General features: G+C 43.3%; 1 protein-coding gene across 4 annotated transcripts in view; it reads right to left on the bottom strand.

Moving 5' to 3' along the window:
• The window catches only part of LOC121541744 (protein unc-13 homolog B-like), a 131,590-nt gene that overhangs the window by 47,907 nt on the left and 64,709 nt on the right, over window positions 1-18,974 (bottom strand). For all 4 annotated transcript variants that reach the window (XM_045208009.1, XM_045208011.1, XM_045208010.1 and 1 more), the window contains exons 9-11: window positions 16,425-16,736; window positions 16,228-16,318; window positions 14-60 (exon numbers count right to left, since the gene is read on the bottom strand). In XM_045208009.1, coding sequence (XP_045063944.1) covers window positions 14-60; window positions 16,228-16,318; window positions 16,425-16,736 — 450 coding nt within the window. The remainder of the gene's footprint in view (window positions 1-13; window positions 61-16,227; window positions 16,319-16,424; window positions 16,737-18,974) is intronic.

Raw genomic sequence — 18,974 nt, 5'->3', positions numbered from 1 at the left:
CGTCATCATTTACCCTGGCTTGATCCAAGCTTGTCTGGAGTTGGGTCCATCATCTCGTCCCTGCAGGATTTAAAACACATTAGGTTTTCAGATGCAGCTATTACACCACAGCATTATACTTCTTTTTATATGTTAAAAAGGTACACAGAGGTTAGAGAGAATGGAAAGACACACAGCTGGTTGAGTTTCACCTCTTGGATGGTACATACAGAACACATTCAGAACACCATTTTAAGTAATGTCTCGAGACAAGGAGAGGATCACATTTGATCCATACATGGCATCTAATGATTGTTGCCAAACTGAAAAGCCTAAAATAGATCAAATAAGATGAAAAATATATAAATCAATAGCAAGAGGGAGGTGCATGTAAAATGAGGCAGGGAAAGATGAGAAACATATTAATGACCAGTTTTCTGTTCGACATCACTAACAATGTACAGATGCAAATAAAACAAGGACCAACTTGTTTTTGTTGCGCAGATGTTCAAAGTACAACTGGGAGAACTTTGGGGGGGAAGCACGTCAGAGAACTCTTTTGGAATTGTACAATAACATGGAAAAAAACGACAGTTGTATTTCATCTCTCTTCCTCTGAAGTAAAGTGTTTCATCAGTGCCTGTGCACCTCCTCCTCTCAGATGAATGGGACTAGAGTTGGGTATCTGGGCTCTCCTCTCCCTCTCCTGTACTAGGAGGTTCTGACAGCGTTTGAAACAGTTCTGAGGAAACCAGGCAGGATCGGTTGCTGTGTGTAAACACTGGAGCTTGTGCTCAGAATATGGCATCTACAAAACAACTTCACAACAGTGTTTCTATTGCTGCCAAGAACATCATTATTTTACCCTATTCAGCTTCTGAAGTAGAGAAATAATAGGTGCTTTTAATTAAATCAAAACATAATTCTAAAGCCATTTGAAAATGCATTCATTAGGAGCAAACAATAAATAATAAATTACGAGCAGAGTTAAAACACCTCCGTTCAAGGTATGACAAAATAAAAACATGGGGACCGTGCATAGGATATGAAAACACCCAAAGGCAAATGCAACAGTCACATCAAAACTCAAAATATATCTGCGTGAATGAAAACAACAAAACATAACTAAAAAGGGAGCTCATTTGAAATGCATGAGAGTAACCTGGTCATCTTCTCTGCTGCCGTCTGGAAGGAAGAAACATCCATGAAAAAAGACAACATTAGGGTTAATGGATATAAATAGCGAAGAAAATAACATCAAATAACCAGATGAACTACACTAGCAATCAATAGTGACCATTTTCAATCAAAAGGTGGGAGGATCAATCATAACCGTGTAATGCTACATGCATTATTATAAATCATGGGCTAATGCAGTCAGAGAAAATCTTTAAAAGTTTAGGTACATAGGGAATATAAGTGTTAGATTAGTTATTTTTTGCTGGGCTTGCAAATACTGTAGCACACATGAAAGGAGATCTACCTGGATTGAACTCCTCCTCAGAGAAAGTGGACTGGGATCCTTGGGAAGATTTGGAGAGTTTGCGTCTCTGTCTCTTTTCTTTCAGGATGCGCTGCAGATTTGCAAGGCGTTCCTTAGGGCTGACAGCATCCTGTTCACTAAACTCATCCTGATCAGCTCCATCATGGTCCTCTCCTATTGGACTTAACCCTGTTGGACTTAACCCTATCCCCCTTGGGCTGAGGTTAGACTCTGCTGGGCTCTGCCTGGCCCCTCCTGGAGGACTGTGGTCTGGTGTCAGCTCTGGGTTGGACAGTTCTGCATCAGTCTGATACTCTTCACGGCGCTCTAAATGCACCATGGAGTGATATTCAGTAGGGGTGCAGGGGGAGTGAGTCCTTTCATTTGGGGATGCTTGTAGGGAGTACGGCAGGTTCTCTTGGGCTGGGCTGCAGTCCACATACACTGAAGCCTCGCTGTATTCTTCCAGTGGAGACCCAGAGCAGACGTGATCAGTTGGCAGAGTGATCTCTCCCTCAGGAGGTTCAGGGGAGCAGGGTCTGACAGGAGAGGGAGCTGCTTCAGACTCACTGTCATCTCTACCATGCTCCGGGCTGGACCCCTCCAGCTTCCTCAGAGCCCCTTTCAGAGCCGACCTGAAGGTGAGCACAGCCTTCCCAATGCTCTTCACATCAAATCCCACATTGAGGGGCTGGGTGTTCTCAGGCTCAGGGCTAGGCAGGTTCCCCGACCCCCACTCTCCTGCTTCGTGTCCTGGGACAGACTGTTCAGTCCACTCCCTGTCCAGGCTCCTAGCAGATCCCATGTCCAGGGCGTCAAATGAGGACAGACGGTGGTCACAGGGGAAGTGCAGCTCCAGGTAGCCATCATCACAGTCTGTGAGCAGCACAGTAGAGTGACTCATGCTCCTGGACGGCCCACAGCTCCCCACATCATCAGTGTAGGCGTCCATGGTGTGGTAGCCGGAGCTCCGGGAGTATGGGCAGTTGGCTGAACAGTCACACTCCAAGTGTCCATCGCTGCCCTGCTGCCTGGGGGGCCGCCAGTCCACCACATTGGAAGAGCTGGAAGGGGAGCTTTTGTTGCGGCCGAACAGCAGGGACAGGTGCTCTGAGCTGCTGTGGGAGGACTGGCCTGGGGTGCTGCTAGTCTCTCCTGTGGTGTACCTGGCCCAGCCACCTGGCCCTCCACAGTGGTCCTCCACCTCCTCTCCACTGTTCATACAGGAGCAGACGTCCTCTTCGCTCCAGCCGTTCTCCCCGCTCCACCACCCATCTCCACTCACACTATGCTGCATGCCCGCCAATGCCCAACCGCTCTGCCGCAGCCCGGCCTTACCAGAGCGGTACCTGGTGTCCCGGGCCAGAGTGTTGGAGCTTTGGCCGGAGGACAGGGAGCTGGTGCTGGGGCAATCATGGGCATACCCCCGCTCCAGGTAGGAGAGGCTGGATCCTGGCCCTGAACAGGGCACATCTGAGCTGTGGTCTGAGTTCTCCTGGTCGGGTAGTTCAGGTTGGAAAGTAGGTAACCTTTCTCTCCATCTCTTAGGTGACCCCTGGGGTGGCATCATCATCATCATCATCACTGGGTCTTTGTCCCAAGACCCGTGCCGGCGCTCCAGTAAAGGACTGGTGGCTGTGACGGCATTCTGTCTACCCAGGCTGCCACGCCTGACGCTGAGCCTCTGAGTGGTCTGGGGATAGAGCTGGGTCTGGGGTCCTGGTGCTGAGGCTCCATAGGAGCAGAGTTCCCCCATCTCATTCAGCACCGCATCCACACAGCAGGAGACCTCGTCCACAGAGCCCCTCACAGAGGTCAGGTAATGCCGCAGGTCTGAGATTTCCTCCTGGATCTTGTTGATCCCTCGCAGCTCTTTCAGTATGTGCTCGACGATGTCACTGGACCCTTTCTCTCCTTCCTCATCTTCCTCCTCCTCCTCTTCTTCCCCTTCATTAGGAGAAGGCCTGTGTGTGTCCTCCACAACCCCGATCCCATCCTGACATTCAGAGCTGCTGTTCTCTCCAGAGGGAGAAGTGGGGAGGCTAGTGGTGGGGCCGTTGGTGCGTACAGTACAGGGGGCGTTGATGAAGCCCTCTCTGTTCAGCTCCAACTCCCCAGCCACAGGTGGGTTTAGAATCCCTGTGTGACTGCGGCCGTTGGGCAGGGAGGAGTGGAGTCCAGGGAATTCCCCACTGAAGGGGTCTCTCTTCAGGTCACAGATGAACATGTCCTGCTGCACATCCACAGGGGAGTGCTGGTCCTGGGGCTGGTGGATGGAGGGCTCCCCAGGCCGCGCCGGGCCCTGCAGGTACTTCTGGAGCTTCCTCCGCAGGCTGTGACCCACCTTGGGGCTCTGAGGCCTCCCCCCCCCCCCAGCTCCCTCCTCTTGGACCACTTGTGTGGACTCTGAGGTGCCTCTGTCCCTTTGGGTTGATCTGGTCCACTGAGGCCCCTCTCGTGGCCCCTGGAGAACATCCCTGAGGACTGTATGGGGGCCTGGCTTCACTGGTCTCCGTCCTCAGGGGCCGACCAGCACCCTGGGCCTCGAATCTCTGTGTGACCACACAACATCCTGACGATATACAGTTGAAGTCGGAAGTTTACATACACCTTAGCCAAATACATTTAAACTCAGTTTTTCACAATTCCTGACATTTAATCCAAGTAAAAATTCCCTGTCTTAGATCAGTTAGGATCACCACTTTATTTTAAGAATGTGAAATGTCCAAATAATAGTAGAGAGAATTATTTATTTCAGCTTTTCTTTCTTTCATCACATTCCCAGTGGGTCAGAAGATTACATACACTCAATTAGTATTTGGTAGCATTGCCTTTAAAATGTTCAACTTGGGTCAAACGTTATGGGTAGCCTTCCACAAGCTTCCCACAATAAGTTGGGTGAATTTTGGCTCATTCCTCCTGACAGAGCTGGTGTAACTGAGTCAGGTTTGTAGGCCTCCTTGCTCGCACACACCTTTTCAGTTCTGCCCACACATTTTCTAGAGGATTGAGGTCAGGGCTTTGTGATGGCCACTCCAATACCTTGCCTTTGTTGTCCTTGTTGTCTCCATGGTGTTTATACTTGCATACTATTGTTAGTACAGATTAATGTTGTACCTTCAGGCATTTGGAAATTGCTCCCAAGGATGAACCAGACTTGTGGAGGTCTACAATTGTTTTTCTGAGGTCTTTGCTGATTTCTTTTGATTTTCCCATGATGTCAAGCAAAGAGGCACTGAGTTTGAAGGTAGGCCTTGAAATACATCCACAGGTACACCTCCAATTGATTCAAATGATGTCAATTAGCCTATCAGAAGCTTCTAAAGCCATGACAATTTTCTGGAATTTTCCAAGCTGTTTAAAGGCACAGTCAACTTAGTGTATGTAAACTTCTGACCCACTGGAATTGTGATACAGTGAATTATAAGTGAAATAATCTGTCTGTAAACAATTGTTGGAAAAATTACTTGTGTCACAAAGTAGATGTCCTAACCAACTTGCCAAAACTATAGTTTGTTAACAAGAAATGTGTGGAGTGGTTGAAAAACGAGTTTTAATGACTCCAACCTAAGTGTATGTAAACTTCCGACTTCAACTGTAGAAGAGACTGATCTGCTTACAGAGCCTTGTCCATGACTGACGAGACAGAGAAGAAAGAGAAAAACAGTACAATTCTTTGTTTTTCAAAATATTATAATACGCAAAGATTTTTTTTTTATGGGGGGGATGCTTGTTTTCTATCAACATGAACTTTCCCCTATGCATTCTTCATAGCCATTTCATCCTTTACATTTCAGTCATTGGCATACAGCGCACAAACCCCTCAGAGAATCAATACAATTTATACAAATGTGCATAATTCCACATCTTCATTTTGAGAGCTTACCAGTATTCTAATGTTTCAGTCCAACAGACCAGAAAGCAGAGAGAGGGAAAAACCAGAACATATTCCTGCTGCTATAATGGCTCCTGAGATCATGACGAAAAAACTCAGTAAATAAGTGGCGCCAAGATAAGTTGAATTGCAATCGATGACTGAAGATTTATTTTTAGCATTCAGTTTCTATTTGGTTTGCAAACAACCTACATAACCATCTTACTAGCTCATGCCAATGCATTCCTATGTACATTGCCGGCAGAATTCTATAAAACACACAGACACTCAGGCATGGGAGAGTGGGAGTAGAAGGCAACACCAGAGAAATAGACTATTGAGGCAAAGTGGAGCGTGGAATTGTGATAAAAAGAAACACATTGATATTGGGGGTCATTGTGAGTCAAGCCAGTGCTCTGTACATCAGTGGGTTGGCCACTCACCCGCTCTCTTCAATCACGGAGAACGAAGGAGCACTGAAATGATCGGACACCATACAGCTGGCCTAAACGCTATAATTAGGACGTGATCAGAAGACAGCCTGGTAATTAATTGACGGCTCAATTCTCTCCTCCGAGTCAGTGTCATTCTTGTGTACACACCAGCTGCAATAGAGGAGATAGATAGCTGTGACCACTCCCCCTCTGCTAGACACAGCGTGTGGTCTGGTTGAGTGACACAGGGATACTAGGGAACCTGACATGCTCCCATAAACAATCAATGCCTATGACCATACTATCTGACTTGAGTGACTAGTACTCCAACATATGCAAGCTATTGTAGAAAGATGCACGTAATGAAAAATCCAGGCATATACCTGTACATGGAAATCCAAACACCATGATTTTATGCACTCTATAGTGAGACAATAAGTTAGTATGCACTTACGCAACAGCCAACTAACACGCAAGGATTATTTGCAGGGCTTAACCTATTAATCTGCCTCTCATCCCCACTGATCCTGTGTGTTGGAAGACAACTCAGGCAGTTACAGCCCAACCCTATCCACTTGCTGTGTGCCATTATGCTGTTAAGCACCAACACGCTGAGGGGAATCAGGGCTGCACAATTTCCCTCCCTGTGCTGTTGTCTGTGTGTCTGACTGAGTGACAGACAGATTGGTCAGTATAACCACCGTCATTCTGTGTGCTTCTGTGGCCATTTGCCAAGACCAAGAAGTCTGTGTCAAACAGAGCACAGGGTTAGCTGAACTTTCTTTCCTGTCAACTTTTTAGCCAGTTTTCACTTAGGTATAACTGGACTGGCATTTCTGATGCATATAACTAGACACATACCAAACATGAAAATGACCAATAAGATAAAACATATTGCCATAAGTCGTTAAAGGCCCAGTGCAGTCAAAAACGTGATTCTCCTGTGTTTTATAAATATTTCCACACTATGAGAAAATAATAAAAATTAAGTGTAAGAGTCTGTTTTGGTGGGATGGAGCTTTTGGCCTTTCCATGGTAACATTACCATGCGGTAAATTAGTTAATTGACTGATAAAGAGCGTTCCAAACCTCTCTGCCAATAACAGCTAGTTTTCAGTTTTCCCCTCCCCACTCAGACCACTCACAGACAGTGCTAGCAAAAAGTATTGCTTGAGAAATGTATCTTTGCTCAGAAGCTATTTTTGTTTATTTTTGGCCATTTAATTGAAAACAATCACAGTAAGGTAAAAAAACAGCTGCATTGGACCTGTAGGAACCGTTTTGGCCTGTTTATGTGTTGTGTATATGTTGTCTGTCAAGGGTTATTTTTACTTGGTTTGTACACTAGAGGGCACTATATGTTGGGGTCATGGGTCACTGGTCACGTGTGTATATAGGTAGCACAGGTAACCAGGAAGGGTTAGCACAGGTGAGAGGAGAGCACATACAGTTCTTACCGTATCACATTTATATGCCCAATAAATGGGAACTTCACCCAAAAAGAGTAACTTTTGGAAAGCTGATTTTTGTGGATGTGTTATGGACAGCTCTCTCCTGTGCCAGTGGCTTTTCATAGGGAATCGCCACTACAGGACCTTTAATACATTCAGTCACTAACAAAAGTGATTTTGACTCTATCAGTCTATTTTATGTTAGCTGAAGAGCTTTGTGGTGATCGTGACATTGGTGTTACAGCACCCTTGTGGAGCAACAGCATGTTAAACGTCATTGACAGTCGCCAGAGGAATATATTTACTCATAATCAAATCAAATGTACAGAGGGGCTTGTGTTGAGCGCAGCTAATGTTGATTACTCTACAACAAGAGATGCCGGCCATCATTGGAATTCATTGAAATTCCACATCTGTTGATACTCACTCAAATTGATTCAGGGAGACATTGGCTCCACTGTGACTGTGAAACAGCGGATAGATAGAGCTTTGGCATTTGTTAAGACAGATGGCCTAAAGTTTGTAATGGACAGTGATGGATGTGGATATAATTTCTATATCACGTTATGTTTCCAACTTAATAGAAATGTATAGTCAGAGTAGAAACCATCACAAACGATCAGAGAAATTCACCTGGGCTGGGGCAAACAAGCTCAATGTTTCCTTGCCAACCTATGAAGCAAATGTATTTATTCTATTGCCCTTGTACTATAATAGACATACGTTTCAAACGTAACACATATATTACAACATAAAAGTACTGCAAGAATGACTTTTCTCCTGTCTGAATTGATAGGGGAGTAATTCTATGGCTATTAAGATGGAAAAACTAAGAGAATGTAAAAGCATAGGAGATGTTAAAGTGTGTCTCCAGCTTGTGTAGAGGACTCTACGCTGTTGGGAAACTTAATTAACCCTCCCCTCCACCAGAGGTTTAACCTCTGTCCAATACCACTCAAGTACTGGAGGTGTACATTAGCATGATAAGAGCAAGGTTGACGGGAAGGCATAATCATGCATAGCACTAAGGACAGCTATCTGCCAGACCCATGGTGCTGTTATTAGTGATGTACATTTATAACAGCTGCCCAGGACTGTCAGGAATCACATATCAAGCCAATGAGGTTATTAGCAATATAAATTCAGGAGAGGAGTAAAAGACTGTTAGGAATCAGACATCCTCACAGTGGGCATTGACTTTCCATTTAAATAGCTTTTTTTTTGTTGCCATATCATATCATTCTCCATTAACTATGACAATCTGGAAATAAACAGAGACTAAATGAACAGACATTTCCAGGATGAATACACCGTGGTTATCTAAAATGTGATTTAGACACCAATCACTTTCACAGCAGCTCTTAGCTGGGCTCCTGAAGACTACTCCTGGCCCATTTAACCTATGCAGCCAGCGGCCCATACAATCTGAATGGCCAGTGGCTCAGCCTCAGCAGTAAGCTGTCCAGATCACAGAGAAGGGGAGCCGGCTGGTAGGAGTCTGTCTGGGTAATTCTGACTGAGTCACTGGAGTGCCCCAGAGCAATGTATTTTCTCTCTTTCCATCATGTTCTGTGGCCTATGAAAAATGTCTGGCTTGGTTGGCTCGTTTTCAGCTGATCAATTGGCCGCTCTTTCTATTCCTATTCATGCAACAGGAGCAACGTTGTCATTTTCATATTTTGGACTATATCTCGATATCAAACCTGGGTTCAAATACTATTTCAAATATCTCAAATACTTTCACATATATTGAACACAAATATAAATGCAACATGTAAAGTGTTGGTCCCATTTTTCATGAGCTGAAATAAAAGATCCCAGAAATCTTCCATATGCATAAAAAGCTTATTTCTCTCAAATTTTGTAGACAAATTTATTGACATCCCTGTTAGTGAGCATTTCTCCTTTGTCAAGATAATCCATCCACCTGACAGGTGTGGCATATCAAGAAGCTGATTAAACAGCATGATCATTAGACAGGTGCATCTTGTGCTGGGGACAATAAAAGGCCACTCTAAAATGTGCAGTTTTGTCACACAACACAATGCCACAGATGTCTCAAGTTGAGGGAGTGTACAATTGGCATGCTGACTGCAGGAATGTCCAACTGAGCTGTTGCCAGATAATTCAATGTTTATTTCTCTACCATAAGCCACCTCCAACGTTGTTGTAGAGAATTTGGCAGTACATCCAACTTGCCTCACAACCGCAGATCACGTGTAACCACGCCAGCCCAGGAGGGGGTTGGGGGGGTTGGTGCCGAGGAGTATTTATTTCTGTAATAAAGCCCTTTTGTGGGGAAAAACTAATTCTGATTGGCTGGGCCTGGCTCCCCAGTGGGTGGGCCTGGCTCCCAAGTGGGTGGGCCTATGCCCAGTCATGTGAAATCCATAGATTAGGGCCTAATTAATTTATTTCAATTGACTGATTTCCTTCTATGAAGTGTAACTCAGTAAAATCTTTGAAAATGTTGCATGTTAATATTTTGTTCAGTATAAATTTGAAGAAAGTATTCAGATATATTTCATTTGAAAAGAGAAGTAGTTTCATATTTTTATGTATTTGGAAAAACACATAAAATACTCAAATACACTGAATCAAATACACTCCCATGCATTTGAAAATATAATTTTTAATACTCTCAAATGCAATATGGTAAACCATTCAAATACTCAAATAAAGTACTTGTTTTGGACTGTGTATTCAAATACACAGAAAAAAGTATTTTAAATACCAGATAATCAAATACATTTGAACCCTGGATTTGAACCCAGGTCTGCACAATATTACTCTTTGTTATGGAAACATTTTTCTATTAGCAATACATTTCACTAATAAAAGTCAGAAAAGTCAGGAGCAAACCTTTTCTTAAGTTTATGTAGTGCAATATTAAATGGAAACTCTATTCTAAAGCAATTCTAAAGATGCATAAAATTCAATAAACCTTACCTCATGAAGGTAATAGTATACTGTAAGAATCTGTGAAGGCGAGAGAAGTCACTTAGTGGGGACCGTTGACTCAGTGTGGAAAACTGTTCAATAGAAGACAAGCACCAAATCTTAAAAGTAACGATGGATTTTTTCCCCTTTCATTAAATATCCCCAGGTGCTTTTAATTCCATGATCTACATTCAAAGCACATTTGACTGCTCGTCTTCACCCAGATTGACAGACGCAGGAGAAGTGTTGACTCTCTCTCATTCCAGATATACAAACCCAGGAAGAGCAAGCGCGAGGAGTCTAGGCTCACATGACAGTTCAGTCCCAGTTAAGTACCCCTCTCTCCCGCTCTCTCGTTTCTTCCCCTTTCTCTCTGTCCTCTGGCGACGTATTCCAGCACATAGCTAATCTGCAACTGTGAAAATGCCAGCTCTCAGTCTCCCTCTCTCCATTTCCCCCTCTCTCTCTCTCCACCTCTATCTGTACCATCCTGGTGTCCTCACTCGCTCTTTCCATTTGGCTTATGACTTCATAGCTCACACATACATGACATACACACTGACACACCCAGACGCACACAGTCCTTACAGAGCTAATATCCATTCCTGAATGTGTGAAAACATGTGTTAAGATGCTTTGTATCACCCCATGTTTATGTATTATCCTGTCCTTTCCAACTCTGTTGTTGATTGATTAATGACTAATTCTAATTCAGTACAGTATTGTCAGGATGCAGGCTTGTGTCTTAAGTGCCTCCCGATGTCCCATAATAAATAACACTTTTATGGCTTTCACCTTGCTCTCCAGCGCTCCTGTTGCGTTCCATCAGCAGGGGCTTGCACGGCCATCTCTCTATCGTGCCTATAGCAATCAGCATAATGGAACACAGCGCCATGACAACCCCTTCCTCATAACCAGGCTGAATGGCTTAATTAATGGAATGCATCTCAAGACACCGCACTACTATAGCTGTAACCTGTTCATTACGACCAGCACTGGTCTCTTACCACGGATCAATTAGAATCATGATTAGAAACAACATAATCTGTGCTACAGCTGAAACCAGTCCTTCTAGTCTTCTACATATTCATCATACTGTATATGAACCAGACCTGGGTTCAAATACATGTGTATTTGAGTCTTTTTTCAATTATATTTTGTATCTGTGTATTTGAGTATTTCCAAATACACAACCCAAAACAAGTACTTTTATTTAAAATACATGCTCCGGGAACTTTGGCGACTACAAAGTATTTTTGAAACCACCTGCTTTGGGCTGAATGTGTCAATGTGTAGTTCATACATGCATAATCTATGAACAGAATTACTGTGTTACCTCAGCCACAAAATCCCTAGTTTGAAAGCAACTGTTTTTCTGGAAGCTGTGCTTTTCCCTACATTTCCCCCCATGTCGGCCAGCCCCCTAGCAATTAGAGTTCTAGCCAATGAGCTTCAGCCCCTCGCCATTTGAGTGACAGCTAGCAAGATGCACACACAGCAGAGCAAGAGAGAGAGAGAGCTCAATGACGTGGTGCACATATCTGCACATATTTGACGTAGTACGTAATTTTCTGGGGCTCGTGAGGGCTACTTTCAGAACTACTGGCTAAAAGATATACAAAAGTACAGGAGAATCTCTAAGTATTTGAATGGTTATTAGTCGACCAAATTGTATTTGAAAGTACTTATTTCAAATTTTCATATACTTTCCAAGTGTATTTCCAAATAAATTCCCATATTCAACTAATTTACTTGTTTTCTTTTTCAAATAAAGGTTATCATCTGAATACTTGTTTTGAAATGTATTGAAAAGTAATTGAAATGCCTGAAAGAGTATTTGAACCCAGGTCTGATATGAACTGTCTCTGACCAACAGATAGACTGACGAAATCTGACCATTCTCTTTCAATATAAACCTTAAAAAGGTAGTGATGGGGAAACAAAGCTTCCTGAAGCATTGATGCTTTCCAGCCAATTATGTCGAAAATAGGTTCATTACTCAAGGCTTTGATCAACACATTGTACACTAGTGGCACATGCTGGTCAAAATAATTTAGAGCAGCCTAATTATTATAGATGACGTCCCACACGGTGTCGCTCATGCGCCGAGTAGACATTTTGGCTTCTACCGAAACCAGTACCAAACCAATCAGGTGGTTGTTCGACGAAACTAAGCTTCGGACGTCATTGATCACGTGCTTTTGATAAAGTGATACAGGCATCAGAACACTGTTTCGAAGTAAACTGCTTAGCGATTTTGACGCATGCCTTGGAGCTCCGGTATCAAATATAACGTCACTACGTCACATAAGGTGCACTATGCAGAAATTGCTCTGCCATTTCCTGGTTGCTAAAATTAAAATAGTTAGCCTAATTTCAGTTTATGTGACAAAATAAGCAAGTATAGTGTTGCGAATCATTGTACCATCTAAACTGCTGTGAAATATATTTTCCATAACCAAAAATATTGTATTTTCAACTGTTTGAAGCTGGTGTACAACACCAAAAGCAAGATGCAAAAACAGAATTTAAGACCGGGGAGCATAGAAAGAGTGCACATAGAACAGATCTACCACTTATTAGACTTGCATATTGCAGCTTTAAGGCAGCTCCACCCAGCCACCTACATCACAGAGAATCAGGATAAATTGAGGTTGACAGAGATGTCATTCCCTTTTTGATGTACAGTGGGGGAAAAAAGTATTTAGTCAGCCACCAATTGTGCAAGTTCTCCCACTTAAAAAGATGAGAGAGGCCTGTAATTTTCATCATAGGTACACGTCAACTATGACAGACAAAATGAGGAAAAAAAATCCAGAAAATCACATTGTAGGACTTTTAATGAATTTATTTGCAGATTATGGTGGAAAATAAGTATTTGGTCAATAACAAAAGTTTCTCAATACTTTGTTATATACCCTTTGTTGGCAATGACACAGGTCAAATGTTTTCTGTAAGTCTTCACAAGGTTTTCACACACTGTTGCTGGTATTTTGGCCCATTCCTCCATGCAGATCTCCTCTAGAGCAGTGATGTTTTGGGGCTGTCGCTGGACAACACGGACTTTCAACTCCCTCCAAAGATTTTCTATGGGGTTGAGATCTGGAGACTGGCTAGGCCACTCCAGGACCTTGAAATGCTTCTTACGAAGCCACTCCTTCGTTGCCCGGGCGGTGTGTTTGGGATCATTGTCATGCTGAAAGACCCAGCCACGTTTCATCTTCAATGCCCTTGCTGATGGAAGGAGGTTTTCACTCAAAATCTCACGATACATGGCCCCATTCATTATTTCCTTTACACGGATCAGTCGTCCTGGTCCCTTTGCAGATAAACAGCCCCAAAGCATGATGTTTCCACCCCCATGCTTCACAGTAGGTATGGTGTTCTTTGGATGCAACTCAGCATTCTTTGTCCTCCAAACACGACGGGTTGAGTTTTTACCAAAAAGTTCTATTTTGGTTTCATCTGCCCATATGACATTCTCCCAATCCTCTTCTGGATCATCCAAATGCACTCTAGCAAACTTCAGACGGGCCTGGACATGTACTGGCTTAAGCAGGGGGACACGTCTGGCACTGCAGGATTTGAGTCCCTGGCGGCGTAGTGTGTTACTGATGGTAGGCTTTGTTACTTTGGTCCCAGCTCTCTGCAGGTCATTCACTAGGTCCCCCCGAGTGGTTCGGGGATTTTTGCTCACCGTTCTTGTGATAATTTTGACCCCACGGGGTGAGATCTTGCGTGGAGCCCCAGATCGAGGGAGATTATCAGTGGTCTTGTATGTCTTCCATTTCCTAATAATTGCTCCCACAGTTGATTTCTTCAAACCAAGCTGCTTACCTATTGCAGATTCAGTCTTCCCAGCCTGGTGCAGGTCTACAATTTTGTTTCTGGTGTCCTTTGACAGCTCTTTGGTCTTGGCCATAGTGGAGTTTGGAGTGTGACTGTTTGAGGTTGTGGACAGGTGTCTTTTATACTGATAACAAGTTCAAACAGGTGCCAGTAATACAGGTTGGTGACCAAATACTTATTTTCCACCATAATTTGCAAATAAATTCATTAAAAATCCTACAATGGGATTTTCTGGATTTTTTCTCCTCAATTTGTCTGTCATAGTTGATGTGTACCTATGATGAAAATTACAGGCCTCTCATCTTTTTAAGTGGGAGAACTTGCACAATTGGTGGCTGACTAAATACTTTTTTTCCCCACTGTATTCCGTTTGGAGATTCAGGTTTGGCCGCCCTCTTAACTCATTCAAACGCACTTGCGTCTACAATGTGAAAATCAGCATGGTTTCTCACAGTACTTTTCTGCAAATATCCCAGCCCATCCAATTCCTTTGTACCATTTCTATATGTGCAAAACTTTCCCACTATCCTTATACTCCCCAAAGTGAGCATGTTCATCACAGGATAAAGCACGGCCTACAATTGCTCGGCAAAATGTGCAAAATAAAAATGGGATAAACATTGAAGCTGTACTTCTTTATTCCCATCACACTCATTCTCTATTCTCCTGTATCTTTCCCTCTCATGTAGTTGTTCAGTCAATTCACCAGTAGTTTAGTTTAGTTTAGTTTATTTAGTCTCCAGTGGCTGCAGGGGGAGAATGAGTCAGAAATGGGAAGTATTTAAAATACGTACTTCAATTACTTTAGACTATTTTGTCATTTGTATTTCACTGGCCTGCTCTACAATCCAATGTATTTTGTAAGTAGATACTTTCGAGACCTGTAATTTGTATTTTCAAAATACAAAATAATTGTATACACAATTTATAGCAGTTCACAATTTTGTGGCGAACTTTCACCCTGCATTGGTATCAGAAGTCTAATGGCACTATGGTGTGATAAGAGTGTCTGCTAAATGACCAAAATGTCAATGTAAAATGAAAACTTGTAAAGCATGCTGGGTATTATTCTAATGAGCTCCGCCCCCAAAACAAAGCCAATAATAATACTCTGTGTGCTTCGCAATTGTTTATTTTTACATTTAGGTCATTTACCAGACACTTATCCAGAGAGACTTACAATCAGTGCATTCAACTAAGGTAGATAAACAACCACATATCACAGGCATAGCAAGTAAAACGTTTTTGTTACCGCTACTGAGAATGTTGTAGTGAAGGAGTGTAACTGCAAATGTATTTTCTATTTCGAAATTACAAAATACCTCAATAAACCTGTATTATGTAAATACAATACTTTGCAAAAATATGTTATATTTTAGTTTGATACAATGGCCTTTAGTGCATCTTGTATTTGTAATAAGATACATTTTGACGTATCTTTTTACCTTCTCTGCAAAGACGGATAGATTCATCGACAGGGAAGATGACAAGGGGGATTATGAAGCAAAATAAATAGAACAGTAAGAGAGACTGAACTCTTTGTGGGACGTTTTTCAGTAGATACAACAACGTGCTTCTGTGAAATACACATAATATGGCCCTATCTTGGATTGTATTATCATAAAAACAAATCTGATATAGCACGAGAAGAGGAGAGGCTACATTTGAGAGGTCCTTTGTGGTGTGAGAGAGTGATTCATTCCTGAGTTAACAATCCATTATTGATAATTATCCACCTCTGAAGCGCAGAGCCACTAGGTCACGTCTAACTTCACAAAGAAAAGCCTAACCCTCACAATTACATGGTGACAGGACGAGAGCTGAAATTAACTAGAGGGGGCTCAAGAGAGATCAAGGGGGTGGGAGAGGCAGAGAGTGCAAGAAAGGAACATTTCCCAGAGAGTAAACTGTATACTGTACTGAGATACTAAGCAAAGTAATGAGAGCAAGAACAGTGAACAGCTGTTTGATATTCTAACTTAACCAGCAAACATACACGTAAGTAAATGCATCTGGATAAATACTTGGAATAAGCTATTTAGTTTGCCGATTTCGAACTACCAGAGGTGAAACTCAACCAAGCCGATTGGGAAAAAATACAAAGGGGTAGCAGGTTAATAAAAGTGTGGTTGTGAATGTGTAGAGTGGGCAAGATGCTTAGAAGGTAATATATGAGTGGAAAGGGAACATAGGATTAACATTGGAATAAAACCCTACCTCCTGAAGCTGATCCCTGACTTTGTTGATGGCCTTCAACCAGCGTATTCTGGATGGAGAGAAGGGCAAAGGAGGCCCATCGTCGTGGAAACTGAGGTGTGTGGGTTGAGAGACAAAGTGAGTGTCACCAAGAATGTACTTGTACTATTCAGTGGAGGTTCTAAATTCACAACACTTTCTGTAATACAAAGACTCACCTTTGTAAATGTTTGTTGGATCTTTTCTCTACTGAGTGGTCTAATTTCTTCAAAGAGCCATTTAAACTTTTCCCCACATCCAGGCAGGGTCTGCCCAACTCTCCCTTCCCCAAAACAGAGTGTCCATTGCTGGGGATGTGTCCGTTGGTAGGTTGCTGGACATTGGTGGAGGGGCGGAAGCCGGTACTGTGGTAGGAGTGGAATGACTCTTCCAGCCCTGAGCCTGGAGCACTCTCCTGGCCTGTCTCACTAAGCTGGGAGCTGGTCTGGCTCAGGTTCCCAGAGGACCCAAAGCGACTACTTTCCACCGGACTGGAGTGGTGAAAGAGGGATGAGAGAAGAGACTTAATATTAGAATAATCGTTGTTGTGATGAAGAAAAACTGGGTTCATTAATTGGATATAGACATTATTCCAACTAGTCTATAGTTTCTACTGAATTGTACAACATTTTAAAAGACATCCAACCTTACAGAGAAAATAACTACCTGTTGGTAAATTAGAATGAATACACCAATTGCCTGAAATAAATTGTAATGTACCAGATTATCCCAATGAATGTTTGTCTGTATTGGTTTAGCATGTACTGGTTTTCTGTATTACTATTTCTGGGAAACCATGAGTCACTGAAATCTCTAACTTGATTAAACTGAATGGCAACAGGGAATTCTGTAAGGTTTAGATTTTTTAAAATACATTATAATTGCACTGTATATACAATATTGAATTAATCTTACGCTAAGAGTTCAAGAGTAAGAAATATTTAGCTTATTATCAATATACCACGACATTTCACAATCAACCACCAACAACACATAGGCTACAGTAGCACAAATGCTAAAAACAAACACGGTTAAAGGAAAGAGACAGGACACAGGACACAGAACACAGTACTCAGTGGGGTGGATTGCGGAGCTGGACACTGGTTACTCTCCCCAAAATATCAATGCATCATAAATGGTGTTGGGGAAGACCATTTATTATGCTTCTACTGGCCTTTTAGCACTCAATAGGTCCTTCTTGGACTGGTTGTCCAGATGCACTCCAGAGGTGGGGGGGGGGGGGTGGGGGGTTCTTCTACAAGGCTTTCCTTCTCCTTTTGGGAAAGGGATGCTGGAGGATCTACCTCGAGTGTGGAGATGCAAATCTGGGGTTTGGCCAAGTCACCAGGGGGACCTACCGAACTCTGATCTATTTTCTCCTTGGTTGGCTTATCATTAGCTTTGGGCTGAGTGGTAACAACTGGGGGAGCTTATGGTTTGGGAGGTTTGGCGGCCCCCCAGTAACCTAATTTTGCCCCAAACAGAGAGGCAGTGGATGGTTCTTGCTTTGCTACACCTGGCTTCTCCTCCTGAAACAGGCCTGCAGATATTGTTTTGAATCCTGAGAACACACCACCACCTGCTTCTGCATGAGGAATTATGGGAAGGGCTTGGGGAATTGTAGGCGTAGATGAAAACATGGATCCAAAAGACTTTCCAGCATCATCAGTTCCTGACATAAAACCACCAAACAGGAACTTGGAGGGCTGGCTCTTCAGTCTTTGGAAACTGGTCAGCTGGGGTAATCTTCTGGGCACTTTCCACTGGTGGGCCTGATTTGTCTGTTTCCTTACTTTCAGGCTCTCCCACAATTACCCCGGGCTTCTCATGTATTACTTCTCCTTCACACAGCCATTTGTTTTCCAGAAGAACTGGACTGATCATTCGTTGGAGGTTGTTCTGCTTTCGAGGGCTGTTCTGTTTTAGCAGGTTGCCCTGATGCTGTAGAGATTTCAGCTTCTTTTGATTGACAGTCCAGAGCTGAAGCAGGAAGTTTCTCAATCCCTTGGCCTTGGGCTACTTCAACAGCCTTAGCATCAGGTTTGAAGGAACTGACTCCTGAGGTTGAGTTTTGGCATCAGGTTGTCTAGGTGCCTCAGACAATTTGTGAGTCTTTGTGCAACGTAACTGTGTGTGTCTCCTGGCTCTTTTATTTTGGCAGTGCTATCTGCTGGGGTGGTGTCAGGTGTAGCTGTTGATATTTTGTTCTCAGCGGTTATTGTTGGTGCTGTTTGAGGAGTAGTTGTAGCTGGTTGCGGACTAGAACCTCCAAACAATCCACCCAACATAGAACCTGAAGTTTGAGGAGTAGCTGCTGGCTGGGGACTAGACCCTCCAAACATCCCCCCGAACATAGAACCTGCATTTTGAGGGGCGGCTGTAGCTGGTTGAGGACTAGACCCTCCAAAACAACCCTCCCAACAAAGAACCTGCAGTTTAAGGGGCAACTGTGCCAGGCTGGGGAGTAGACCCTCCAAACATGGAGAGAAATCCTGTAGCTGGTGTCTCTTTAGGGGCTTCTGGCTCTTTAGGTGGGGCAGGTTCCTGAGGTGCACCCTCTGGGATGGATTCCTTTTGGGCAGTGGCATCCTCGGGGGTAGGTACTGTGGTTGCAAAATCAACAGCCTCAACTGCAGTGCCATCTTTAAGGGCGTCTCCCGGCTCATTTATTTTGGCAGTGCCATCTGCTGGAGTGGTATCAGATACAGCTGGTGATATTTTGTTCTCTG

This window comes from Coregonus clupeaformis, chromosome 27 (genome assembly GCF_020615455.1).
Source record: "Coregonus clupeaformis isolate EN_2021a chromosome 27, ASM2061545v1, whole genome shotgun sequence".
In the NCBI taxonomy this organism is placed as follows: domain Eukaryota; kingdom Metazoa; phylum Chordata; class Actinopteri; order Salmoniformes; family Salmonidae; genus Coregonus; species Coregonus clupeaformis.
Note: the sequence above shows the minus strand (reverse complement) of the source record. Positions and strands in the feature narration are given on the sequence as shown.